At 35.8% G+C, this 14561-nt stretch overlaps 1 protein-coding gene across 6 annotated transcripts in view; it reads right to left on the reverse strand.

The window, feature by feature from the left end:
• Window positions 1–14561, reverse strand: part of POT1 (protection of telomeres 1) — a 57698-nt gene that overhangs the window by 14452 nt on the left and 28685 nt on the right. For all 6 annotated transcript variants that reach the window (XR_004239659.1, XM_032106321.1, XM_032106319.1 and 3 more), the window contains 3 exons: window positions 12576–12866; window positions 8466–8621; window positions 2193–2353 (listed from right to left, as the gene is read on the reverse strand). Coding sequence is in view for 5 of the 6 variants with exons in the window: in XM_032106321.1 (XP_031962212.1) it covers window positions 2193–2353; window positions 8466–8621; window positions 12576–12866 (608 nt within the window). In the remaining variant the exon portion in view is untranslated. The remainder of the gene's footprint in view (window positions 1–2192; window positions 2354–8465; window positions 8622–12575; window positions 12867–14561) is intronic.

Genomic DNA, 14561 nt, shown 5'->3' on the forward strand with positions numbered 1-14561 from the left:
CACTTTCCAAATCACTTCTGGAACATTAAACATAAAATTGTGCAAGAAGAAATACGTACTACTGGAAACAGAATTCCTAATAATGGAATATGGACTTTGCTTACTTAGCCTTTCCTAAGGAAGAAAAAAGTTTATAGCCTTCGGAAAAAGGAGCAGACCATTCAAGAGGACTACAAGGATGTTATGCAGGCAGAAAATTAGAAGTGCCAAAATCTGACTAGAACTTTATCTGGCTATTGCTGTATGAGACATCAAAAATAGTTTCTTCAAACATACAATCAACAAAAGGAGAACTAAGGAGAATCTCCATCCTTTTTTGGATGTAAGGGGAAACATAGGAAGGACAAAGGATGAGGAAAATGCCAATGTACTTCATGCCTTCTTTACCTCAGTCTTAATAGTAAGACCAATTATTCTCTGAGTACCCAGACCCCTGAGCTGGGAGACAAGGATGGGGAGCAGAATGAAGCCTCCATAATCTCAGAGGAAATGGTCACTGACCTGCTATACCACTTAGACACACACAAATTTATGGGGCTGGCTGGGATCCACCCATAGATACTGAGGGAGCTGGCAAAAGTGCTCAACAAGCCACTTTCCATCATTTATCAGCAGTCCTGGATAAGTGAGAAGGTTCCAGCAGACTGAAAATTACTGTAGATGGTCATCTACGAGAAGGGTCAGAGGGATGATCCAGGGAACTACAGGCCTGTCAGCCTGACCTCAGTGCTGCAGGTCGTGGAGCAGATCACCCTGTGTGCCATCATGTAGCACATGAAGGATACCCAGGGGATCAGATGCAGCCAGCATGGGTTTATGAGAGACATGTCCTGCCTGACCAACTTCATCTCCTTTTATGACAAACTGACCTGCTTAGTGGATGCAGAAACAGCTGGGGATGTAGTTTACCTGGACCTTAGTAAAGCCTTTGACACTGTTTCCCACAGCATTCTCCTGGAGAAACTGGCTGTCATGGCTTGGCTGGCTGCTTATCTACTGAGTAAAACCTGGCTGGAAGGCTAGGCCCAGAGAGTGGTGGTGAATGGAGTTACCTCCAGCTGGTGGCCACTAACAAATGCTGTTCCCCAGGGCTCAGTACTGGGGCCAATTCTGTTTAATATCTCTACCAGTGATTAGGACGAGGTGACTGAGGGCACCCTCAGTAAGTTTGTGGATGGCCCCAAGCTGAGCAGGAGTGTTGATCTGTGGGAGAGTAGGAAGGCTCTGCAGGGGACTCTGGACAGGCTGGAGTGATGGCCAAGGCCACGTATATGAGGCTCAACACGGTGAGTGCACTTGGGTCACAACAACCCCATGCAGTGCTACAGGCTGGGGCAGAGTGGTTGGAAAGAGGACCAGCAGAAAAGGACCTGGTGAAGGGGCTGAAGCACAAGTCCTGTGAGGAGCTGGGATGGTTTAGCTTGGAGGAGAGGAATCTCAGAGGGACTTTATCACTTATCTCTACAACAACGTGACAGGAGGTTGTTGAGGTGGGGTCAGCCTCTACTCCCAGGCAACAAGAGACAGGAGGGGAAATGGCTTCAAGTTGCGCCTGGGGAGGTTTACATTGGATATTAAGAAAAATTTCTTCATGGAAAGGGCTGTCAAGAGTTGGAACAAGCAGCTCAGGCAAGTGGTGGAGTCATCATCCCTGGAGGTGTTTTAAAGTCATGTAGATGTGGCGCTTAGAGACATGGTTTAGTGGGGGACTTGGACAAGGCTTACAGTTGGACTTGATGGTCTTAAAGGTCTTTTTAAAACTAAATGATTCTGATGCCTTATGAATGTAACACAGTTCAGTAAAGAATGTAAATTAACTGCTTCATTTTGAATATCTTTAAATCTCACCGCTTTCAAGTAACACACACATTTAAAATGTGCTTAATTTATTTGCTGAAGCAAGGCGATGCCACTATAAAACAGCGTTAAGTATGTCAATATGGCCAGGCTTTACTACTACAGCACTATAAAACTGAAGTCTTGAGCCCTACTGGATTTAAATTTGAAAAAGTTGCCTTTTATTTACCTATCCCTCCAAATACTCTTCATCTTAGTAGTGCTAAAGACATGTTCTGTTCTTGAGTGTCTGATTCTTAGATATATTTAAAATTCTAAACTGTACAGCTGTTACATTAGCCTAGCGTTTTCAAGAATCAGCTAGAAAAAAACAAACATCTACACATAGTACTTACGCTTTTAGTTCCTTAACATCTGGGTTACATTCTGGCAAGACTCCTATTCCTCGACCATAACAGGTGCCACCATGAAGATGAAATTCTATATGTGAGACATCTTCATTGTCAGCACTTGCTTGTTTTGTATGAATACTGTAAATTCTCAGAAAACTTCCAATCTGAAAGGAAAAAAAAAACCAACCCACTTTGATAACACAAAGTTAGTTATTTACATGGAAAATTCTAGTACTCATGAAGCTTCTTCCCTGTTTTAACTGAATCACAGAACAGCTGAAGCTGGCAGGGACCTCTGGCGATTACCCTGTTCAACTCCTGTGCCCAAAGCAGAGTCAGCTAGAGCAGACTTCTTAGGGTTGTTTCCAGGTGGGTTTTAAGTATTTCAAGTATGGAAACTGCAAAACCTCTCTGTGTGACCTGCTTGTTTTGCTTTATCAGAAAACATTACTGGCAGCAAAGGGTGATTCAGAACCAGAATAAGCCTTCGTAGTAAATCTGATTCTCAAACAGACTGCAGAAGACAGATGAAACGAGTCAATACATTCCTTTCCTGAGGGCACAATTTGCCTTCTATATTCCTAACACAACCCCGCAGAGACTGACGTCCTGTGATTGGTCCATGTATGATCACATTTAGCAATTGACCTCCTGCTCATCATCGTGCACGGTTTACTATCTGTTTACATGTACATACAAACATATCTGCTTACTCAGATTTCTCCATCATATCTTACTCTTACATTACGGATAACATTTTTTTAGCCCCAGTACAAAAGACAACATGTGTTAGAAACTGAAAGATCTTGGCACTTTTCCTATGTCTGTTAGATCTTCTCTTCAGGTACATGGAGAACATGCTTCCTGTTTTGCTTACAATGATTTTGTGTTTTCTGAAACAGTTTTGTCAAGTTATACAAATGGACTTAGGCTAACTTATACAATCACCTATTAAAAAAGAAGTTATGGAGTGCTGAACACTGAACACATCTTCATAACTTTGCATTTATTTCAAAATACCACTCCCATTACCCCCCAAAGAAAACCCACATACCCAACCAACAAAACAAAACCAAGCCCAATGTTCTACAGATAGATAATCTGGAGACTCAATTACACAGTTACCCAAATATATTACCTGAGATCCAGCTGATAGCTCGCAAGCTACACACATTCAACAACCTGGATTTATATTCATTCTAAACATCTTTAAAATAGTCTAATATAAATGACAAATTATTTTAAATTTACTTCAATTGAAATTAATATTACAGCAGTCAGTTTATTAAGTCGCATTTCACCTTCAGGTCCCATTTTAACCAGCAGAAACTGAAAAAGTATTCCTATTAGATTGGATTGGTCATGCCATAGTACAACACTTCTAAACACATGGGTATATGCATAAAAGCAGATGGAGCAGCAACCTGTGTCTAGAATCCTCCTTTGTATCAAGGAACAAACTATGACTACATAATGTGGATATCAAACTGCTCTTTTAAACAATAATCACACATGAAAAAGGCAGCATATTTTCCAATTGTGGCAGCAGGGACATAAAAAGTGCACTTCAGCCTGCACCTATTTTGCTTCTGGCATGGAGCTCTTACCAGACTTTTAATTGATCTGCACTGTTAGGAGGCTGCTCATTTTGTTCATTCAAAGCACCACCAGGACAGCTTGTGCATTTAGATGGCAGTTAAGAGGCTTATCCAAAGACTTTTTTTTTCCCTTTCCAGATGCTGATTTCACCTAATTATGTTGAATATCAAAAAACGCAAATGACACTCATATCGTAAGACTAATCTAATGACTATGACAAATATTTCTGGAGAAAGTTTTTTTTAAAAGTTCTTAGCTAAGTTCTGCTTATGGAATAACCTTATGTAAATAAAACAGTAACAAACTACTTCCCTACGGCCAAGAGTAATTTGCATTTAAGCAGGAAAAGGTGATTTTGATTGACAAATTTCTTTTTTTCAAAAATAGTATATAAAAAGTAAGTATTTTCTCTATGTATAAACACAAAAAATTAAATATGGGAGAGAAGAGCTCAGAAGCTAAGAATATAAAATGCTGTGTCTGCCTTCTAAACTTGTGTGCTGAAATTCACACAAAAGTCAACTGAACTATGTTTTAGTGCAACATTCACTTTGCAAGACTTATCATCACTATAAAATAATCTTCCAATACAAACACTTAGTAGATCCTTTTCTGAAAATGTTATTATTTTATATATTTTAATATCACTTCAAACTATAAAAAAGAGATGCATAATAATCAGCATTGCCAAATACTCAAGAAGTCCATAAGGTTCTGAAAGTCAGCCCAGAGATGCCTGGGTGGACAGGATGCCGTTTCCGTGGATTCCTTTGGGAGGCAGCCTTGCTTACCGTTAAAAGCAGAGAGCAAATGTGGATGTTATGGATAAAAATGTTACTGTATTTCTGTTGTTTACAGAACACCTGCAGACCGAGAACTTTATATACTTGACTAAGAAGAAATTTTAATCTACATTAAACACCACAATTTACAGAGACATCACTAAAATCTACTACAAAACCAGCCCCTTACTTGACTTTACAGCAGCTCTCTTTATGACCTACCTCAGAGGAAATTCATTTAAAAGTGAAATTAACGGAGTTCTTGCAGTAATATAAAATATACTAATACCCTATTTTCAGTTTAATTCAAATACGACTATTTAAAGAATACATATTAAGGCTAGACAGAATCAAAATGCAGAAGTCATTTATGTAGTTCCCTGTAACTAGCTAACTAAAACAACTTTTTAGCATAGGAAATACTCATGATTATTTCAAAACATATAGGGTTGTGTTCACATTCACACTGGTGAATTCATAATAGCATTTATCATGGCAGGTAAATATTCATGTTTGTCCAAAAAGGCACTCATGACAAGAAACTGTCTTTATCTACAGGAATCACATAACAAATTCACCTGTACTTATTTTTATGCCTATTTTTATGGTTGATTATATTCAATGGGATTTCTTTGTCATCATTTTTATTGCATCAGCAGTCTAATTTTACTGAGTAAATGGTGCACAGCTTTCTGCCAATGAGATAAAGCATACACACAACATTTGGGCACCAACCTTGGCAGTAAGAAATACAAACTTAAATCCATTTAAGAGTTTGAAGGACTTAAGAGTATTGTCTTTTGGGATTTTTTCCCCTTTCAATGAGTAAAAAGACAGAAGTGGGAGAATACAACTGACGTGTCAAAGGAATGCTACTTAGGTCTGAAAAATATGAAGCTACTTATTGCAGCCATGTAGTAACTCATTTAAGTTGTATGTTGAAAATGTGACTCTGGCACTAAGAAAGCAAGAATTCTTAGTCTAAACTACTATTAAAAAAGACATGATGTGATATGGTGGGAGAAACAGCTGAAAATATACAAATTCTACATCTGAAGATAGGTAACACAAAGCAAATACTGTGAAATTATGGACTAGGACTCATATGTATGCTCAAGGTTAATAGTTTTAATTGTATTATCCATAAAATGCATGACAACACAGAATCGATGGTATCAAGCCGGAAGAGGAATGCAAGGACCACACATTCAGTGAAAGACAGAACATAAGGAAATCTCTGACCAACTGTGGGCAGCTGGACCCCTGCTGTGCACTGACTGACCACTGACACTCACTCATCTTGATGCTTACCACCTAAGTAAAATGCCCCGATGGAGAAACTCATGTCACAGACCTATTCCCAAACTGCACAGCAAAGTCAGTGAACCCTGAGAACTTCTGGAAAACTGGCATAAGAAGGGCTTAAGAATGTGGAGCAACTGTATTCCAGACCATTAGTTGTAGGCTGGGGTTCCTACAGTAATGACAATGAGTGCCTCGTGCACTCCAGGCAGCCAGAGGAAGAGGGAAATTCAAGCAAAAGCAGGGAACACCATTTTCTTTGCTTAGTTGTAGGTCTTGCCATGTCCTTATGACTCTGGTAATAATCTACTTTAGAGATGAGATTTCTGAAAATTCTTTCTGTGTTGTGTTAAGGCACCAAATTCTGAAAAGCCACAATCTTACCCAGCAGGAAAGGGAGGCCAGTAAATACAGGGAAAAAAAGTCTAATTACAGTATCAACTGTAACATACCTTCAATGTTTAACTGAAGTTCTCTCCATTAAAAATTTTAAGTATTATTTGTCTTAGAAAATGAGATAAAGTGCTCATATCTTCAGTGTTCTCTGGACAAACAATCTAAACAAGAAGTTTTTAACAAACTCTTGCAGCAATATCCCTGACACTGTGCTCCAGGATTCGCCAAAAATTCCCTGTAATACACTACCCACTTTCTGTGCGTAGTACTTATTCAGAGCTTCCTTGTCTGAACATGTGCCTACAGATACCATTTTAAAATAAAAACATGTATTTCAGGTTTTTTTTAAATCTGCCCTTCTTGTTATCAAGGTTGTGTAAAACAGATTGCTCCTACATAAAACGTCATTTCCAACCTGCAACTATCACTGCAAATGGCACACAACAACAGGCGAGAGTGTAACCTAAAAATTCTGTAACAATTTACATTAAAAAAGGCCATTCTAAGCTAGTGTTAAATGTAGAAGCGATGATTGAAAAATAGTGCACTTTTTACTGTTTCTGAAACCACAAATTGGCAAAATACCTAATCACACTTAAGAAGGTTCATGTGGATACACTAAGCACTCTCCAGTTCTATATTGTTACATACACGAATTTTTATAAAACACTTTGCATAGCAAGACCCTGAACTCAGTAAAATACCATATATATTTTGATTATACTTTTTTATGATATTACATGATTTCCACTAGTATTTAAAAACCTTTAATAAAACCTTCCATTTTAGGAGAGTTCCCCCCAAATTTTATTTTATACATATATATATGTATGTATATAAAATTCTGTGAAGTACAATTAATTCTATGTGTTGCAATCTGAAATTAATAAATATTTCTGAAATTTAATTGTCAGCATATCAGCCCTTTTTATTTGATAACTCCACTAAGACAAGCAACTAAAAAGTGGTGTACAAAAATTATCTATTTTGAAACTTCTACAGCTTGCATGACTGAAACTACTGCAAGTTTGGATGTAGCCAGAAGGAGAAAAACACTCACAAGAGGTCAAAGGAGGTTTCTTAACAATTTCCTTTGAAATTATTAGAGCTTCTACTACACAGTGCAGTATCCAGCAAAGGTAAAAATGCTTCAGAAATGAGAAAGAGCAAGTAGATAGGAAGTAAAAAATTGAGAAAGGTGATGAAGACATCCCGCACATCACATACTCAATATGCGATTAAATTCCTGAATATAAATGGGAAAGAAAAATAAAAGGATTATTATCAGCTACTCAGGAAAATATGTTTTATTAATATTAAAATACTTTTTTTCTTCATATTCAAAACAACATTTCACTGGAACATCAGTTTTTTACACCAGTTAGCAAGAGAAAAATTCTAGAAGAGAACTCGTAAGTAATAAAAGTTTCAAATAATGAAATACTTCTGTCAGTTTTGCTATGAATTCTTACACAAATTCTTACACTTATTTTGCTATCTGTAATTTACTTATGAATGGGTGTTAATTTATGAAATTGATTTCATGTCTGCTAATAGACCCAGCAGAAAAAATGGTTATCACTTATCTTTATTTTCTGGTCAATGTTTTCTTAAAAATGATCTTGAGTATAGAGGGCAAGGCATGAAATGAAAGATGAAGTCTTTGCCAAGTTCCTGTATTCAGAAGCAAGATGGCAGTATTGCTGAAGATCAAATGTTTAATTGTGTTGTTGTTTTTTCCATCTAAGCATAATCAACATTACTGACCTACTAAATGAAGATTGCACTGCAAACTGCAGAAGTTTATAGAACAGAAAATCTTCTATTGACTTTAGAATTAAAGGTCTTTAACAGGACTACAGGTTTAACACTGCATTGTATAATTTAAAAATAATTCTAAAGCATAGAATACATTTTCTAAGTGCATTATTTTCACTGTATTATCTATTCTATTACAGTATCTGGAAAGAACTGCTTAATTGGAAGAATTTTTTTCATGGCAATTTTTCGGTAATGAGCCTGTTTAGCACGTTGAAGGAGTTTTGCATTCAAATAAAAGGTATGGGAAATACAGTGAAAGATAAAGAGGCACATGAAACTAATTACAGCAGAGCTGAATTGATGCATTCTCTGAAGTGATTTCTAAGCAGAAAATAGGCCACAAAAAAAGAGTCTGAAACACCAAACTACGCATTACCTTAAGTGATTCTGCCAGTTGTACATGATTATCATAGACTAGAATGTCCACTGCTAGATTTCTCAGCTGATGAAGAAGAACTTTCTCTCCTTCCAGGTCTTTTGCTTCTACAGGCACCTTCCACGTGGGGTAGGGACATTTTGTGCCATCCCAGACCTGCAACAACAAAGGAACTATTTCAATGTGCTCAGAATACTTTAGTTTCAGGCTTTAAACAACTTTTTGTTTAAAATTATTTTGCTTGATTAGAAATTGTTAACCATAAGAAATCTTAGTTGCAATATCATTCTAGAAGTCCGTAAAATACTTGAATTAGACCTTATGGGATTTTAAAAATTATTATTTCTTACAGAGCATAAAATAACCTCTACAGAGAACACAATCAAGTACTAAGACCTGGAATTAGTTAATATTTAAATAAAAAACCCAAAAAGAACAGCTGTAACAAAACCTCAGCTGTTTATCCAGCACAGAATAACACAATATTCTGAGCTGGAAGGGACCGACAAAGATCATCAAGTCCAACTGTTAAGTGAATGGTCCACCTGGGGATTGAACCCACAACCTTGGTGCTCTTAGCACCATGCTCTGACCAGCTGAGACAATCTCAGGGTTAGCTATTACAACTCTTAGAATTCATCATATGCACAACTGTCTGTACTTAGTATTTTAATCCTTCTAAAGGGGTTTTTTAACCACTCTAGCTACAGAATGTGAAGACTGAGTACACAGCACATATTGACTTAATTACTGATGATCTCCTATATCAGCATACACTGCTCGTTATCCAGAACATATTAGAAAAACATCAGTACTTAACCTATATTTATTAACAAGGATTCTAAAACTTGCTTGCCTAGAGCTAAATCCTTGATACACTCCAAGTACTGAAATATCAGTAGTTATTTTTCAGCTATCAAAGTGTTGTGAAAAGGTAAGTTTACTGACAGGCTTAACACCTTGAAAAGAAAATCTTACCACTTAACCCAAACATCATTCTGTAAACTATGGTTTCCTGAGTTTTTGCAGATATACTCTTCTCAAAGACTCAAAAATAATGGCCTGAAATACTGGCACAGTAAAATAAAAATCTAGAAGCATTTGGACTATACTTCTGAAAGGCTGCTTTTCACAGGATTTCATACATATAGGTTCAACAGAAGAACCTATTTTTCAATTTTCAGACAGTTTGTGATACCAAGGTGCTTTGTCCCATGAGTTAGGCACTGCAGAGCACAAGAAAAAAGGACACCAAAGCCTGATTTTTAAAGGGTTTCTACCCCTTATGCTTAACTGCTTTGGATCAACAGACGCACAGGAAAAGATCTAAGAATCAGCAAAGCCATGTATAAATGCACTATGAATATCATTCGCAGAATATGCATCCAAAATCAAGAGATAAAAGAGAAAACTGTTCACAGTGAAAATGACCCATGACATCAAATTAATGTTGCCAAGTAAGAGTGTATTCTGAAGGACCCAGATAATGAAGCTGTATATGCTGCCACAGATTAAAAAAAGCCTATTATCTTCTGATCCTGTACCATGAAATACTTAAAACCACCTTTGAAAGAGAGGTTGCCTATTGCTTGAATTATCATATCTTTTCCAGAACTCATCTTGAAAACAAATTTAGAGCACACATATTACAAATTTAGTCACTTTGACAAAATAAAAAACCTTTAAGTTTGTCAAGTTTTCCATTATTTTTCAACTGGCTTTACTTGGGAAACTTTGATAATTCTGCATTGGAGAGATGATCTGACAAATGGATTAAAATAACCTGCAAACTCCCTGTTCAGAAGAAGGATGACTTAGTTCTAAAATGTCCTTCACCAGAGGAACTAACAGAGCTGGCACCAGGGCACCTTTTGGAGGAATTTATAAGTTAGTGAAGTTTCTTTACAAGAAAAAAAATCCTTTGAAAAGTAGAGTTGGGTTTGGGTTTTCCCTTGCACAAGTATGAAAACAGATGAAGTGCTCTACCTGAGGAGCTTGGCAGCTCTGCTTTACACAAAACCCAAAAACATTCTGGTTTCAAACTGTTCTGGTTTCAAAAATGAATACTGGACTAAAACCCAGCACTGGTTAAATTAATTCTGAATAAGAAACAAATTGTTCTATTACTAGTCATGAACAGATTGGAGCTAAAGTTAGTGATAACCTTTGATCACCATGGTTGGAAAACACTGAAATGAGAGAGACAAAACACCTGTTCCTATTTTCAGCAGAATATGCTCATTGTACAACTTACCCTAATGTACACAATTTAACTGATAGACAGAAAGGAAGAAAAGAATAATAATAAAACTCTTATGAAAGGCATAAATGACACAATAATTACTAGTGTGCATTCTTTAGTCTTCACCAATTTGAATAACAAAATTCTGAGAAAATGGTAAACACTAACAGGTCAGTGATACCCATACCATGTCCAACTCTGCTGCTGTGCAAATAGCAATTAATTCATCAAGTGTAATTTACAAGTTATGCTACAGGTGATGCACAAAATTGCTGAAATTTATTTTAGTTGTTTTTGAAGCAATCTCCACTACGTACATGAGATCAGTGCTTAAAATAATAATGATTTTTCATAGTATAATCAACCATTAATGTAACTGATATATTTGGAATAAAATAAATGTAAATTGTTATTATAAAATGCATAACCAAAATAGTACAATAAAATAATATTTAATAATCACTCAATTTAAGCTCATATTGAATTGGTTGTTTTGTTTGATTTTTTTTTATTTAGCAAATCAAAAAAAGAATCAGAGATCTGTCACGACCAATATTTGATAACAGAAATGGATTTTGCCATTGTTGAAAAATGGAGGAAATTCGAAACAGAATGCTAACATAACATTTTTAAGCTTATACAATGTATTGTAATACATATTTAAGTATTTAATATTTTATGCTAAAAAACTGATATACCATTATTTGACCTCAAACTTTTGCCTTCCTAAATCTATCCTAAGATTTCCCCAAGTCATTACCTTTGCTGTACAAAAGTGACAAAATCGACTTCAGGTCTTACAACACAGAAAAGCATGTAAAGAAGTAATAATTTAAGAAAGCATTTGTCTCTGTCCTTGAAAAGGGCCCTTCAATGCTGAAGATACACTTACCAATGAACAATTTAATTACAGTCCACAAAGTCCTGAAATTTTACTGGGTCTCATTTGACATCTATTTCACAAGGAATAATTAAATGGAAATGTTTGTAGCACTTGCAGAATATGTTATAGCATGCACTTAAGGTTTGTTTCTGTGTAGTAATGCATTGTTCTGTATGTGAAATATCTTTGCTACTTCAATGAAAGAGTAATGCCAAGTGCTACTTCTAAAAATATTGTAACAATACAGTTTAACACAGTAGAACCAATATATAATTTTATGAAGTCATAAAATGGAAAGTAACAGCTTGATTATTACTCATGTTGTAACGATCAAGTTAAAAAATAAGTACAGATGAGTTTTAGAATAACACCAGACTGATACATCTGAGCTAAAATTAGGAATATTATGGAGACCTCCTTTTTATTTACCTAATATTAAGGATCACCTTCAGAAATTGCTCTCCTGTTCTGTGGCTCTTTGAATTTTGTATTTTCATTGAGCACTGATGCCCAAAGTGCTTACGTATAACTAAAAGAAGCTACCTGAAATCCATCATGGTAACATAATCCATTCATTTGTTTTTTACAGTGCTACTTACTGCACTAATCATATCCAGAAAATCCAGAAAAACAAGCAGTAAATGCTGCTAACTAAAAAAGAAGGATAAAGTTTAAAACCAACAAGATTGTTCAAGGTTAAAAAATATTGCGATATTTATCTACAAATCTTTGTGAAATGATGATCTATGTAACACCATCTTCATAAACCTCTCTAAAAAACCGAATCAGGTGATCAACTTCAAAGAGTACTGGGCTTTCCATTTTCTTTCCATAGAAACAAAATGGCCAAGGATCACAGATTTGCTTACACTCAAAATATTTCTCTACATAATATTATTTAAATTAGTTAATATGTCTTTTTTACTGAAAAATGTATCACAGTGTCTTAGTCAATCTAACAAATTATTTTAAAAAATAAGTCTACCTTTAGAAGAAAAGAAGATCCATCCACTTTTGCTTTTCCTACCAGCTGACAAGTGAGATCAAAGAACAGCATTGGCTGAACACCAGACAATCTTGCTGCTGGTCCAGAGATGGAAATATTACTGGCTGCCCAAATACGTAATTCTTCTATTGTTTTCTGTTCTTCATCCATGAAAGTGTACACTTTGCTAGAAGTTCGAGGAACTACTGGAGCTCCTACAGTTCCATCAAATGTTAAGGATGCAAATCCTGCACTGGTAATTCCCTGCATCTGTCCATTGTATTCCCTGATCTGTAATAAAATATGAATGAGAAAAAAAAAAAAAGTTTGCACTGCATGGAAAAACAAATATATTTCTGCTTTATCATGTGCATGAAAAATGGACCATTGATCATTTCTGTTCCTGGTTCTATTGGGAGAACAGAGCCAAAATAAAAACAGAACAAAAAGATAAAATTAATATTAATAAGCAAGCAAAATGCATGAGCAGAAATACAATCTTACACAAACAATTTCTGAAGAGGCAGACTAATACCTAATGGAAATATACAGCATCTCTGCAGAGTATTTTTTACACACGTCAAAATATTTGTGTGGGGAACACATCAGGATTGCTGTTAGAAATGGGGAAACTAAGGCACAAGAGAAATTAATTTTTAGGGGTTACATAGCAGAGTGATGGCAGAGCAAAGTTATTATGGATTTCTGGTCTTGGCCCCTTACAATAGCCCCATTTCCCAATATTATGGAACTGAAAAAGAAAATATCAGCTCAAGGAGGTATTTTTTTTTCCATAAAGCAAACAGTGATGAGCTTTCATTCCTTGAATTATGAATACAGCTTTCACAATCACTCAATGTCTATTGCCCTGCATGTGGCAGGCCTCTTGAATCCTGCTGATTTAGCTGTGTATCTGCTGCCATATAAAACAGTATTTAAAGTCTGAAGCATTCCGTCAAGGATCTAGTCTAGTCTTATTGCTCCCTCCAATTATAGATTTATCTATATCAAAGCACTGCATGACTCATTATCCAGAAATCTGAAACCGTCTGTTTTGATCCATCCCTTTTTAATTAATGTCAGGTTACCAAATAAGCAATGGCACGCACGAACATTGCATTTGTGAGACAGTCTAGTATGGGATTCCCAGGACTCAATTTTTAAATGGTTGAGAATCCTACTGACTTTAAAGTACGGAACATGAAATGTGTGTGAGAAGTTCTAAACAGCAAAACATTGCCAATGATTTAGGCCTATATTTTATAAACAGGGTGAAATTTAAAAAGCACACAAATCAAGCATTCATTGACCTTGGAAATTCATAAAGCAGTTCAATCTTGGTGACAGGAACTCCTCTCATCCCTGCTACTTTGACATAATGCATAAATGCATTAAGGGTCATCGCTAAGATAAACTTCAATTTAGTTAAGCATTCTTCACACCTCACCAATGGAACACACCAATTCATGATGTTTTTCTTCAGTGAAACACTGCAAAGCTTTAGTTTTTTAACCTTTACATTTAAATATTGAAAATACAAGAAAAGCCTCTGGACGAATAAGGAAAATACATAGTTTTATAATCAATTTGCTCCCCATTATCCATGATCTGGAAAAACATGTTCCCCTGTAAGATGTTATCTAATATAAATGTACATATTTACTTCAGTTGCTGTCACTGGCATTATATTCCATAGGTTCTGTAAACAGGTAACATCCAGAGGGGAAGAAAACTCTCTTTCATCACTTTTAGCTATTCATCCTGTATCAAAATATACTTCAAGAGTATTTTTCATATCTTGTCTGACATGTAAATGTTTCTCAAAGTGTTTTGATTTCTAATTTACCTATCCATTTATTTGTTCACTAATTCTTTTATATGATCATAAAAATATCTTGATTTCTTTCTTAGTAAAAATACTGTCCTAGTCTTCTGTGAAGGCTCTAAACTATTCATGAAACCAGAAAGAAACTACTTTGTCTCCCT

The sequence above is a fragment of the Corvus moneduloides genome, chromosome 4 (assembly GCF_009650955.1).
Source record: "Corvus moneduloides isolate bCorMon1 chromosome 4, bCorMon1.pri, whole genome shotgun sequence".
In the NCBI taxonomy this organism is placed as follows: domain Eukaryota; kingdom Metazoa; phylum Chordata; class Aves; order Passeriformes; family Corvidae; genus Corvus; species Corvus moneduloides.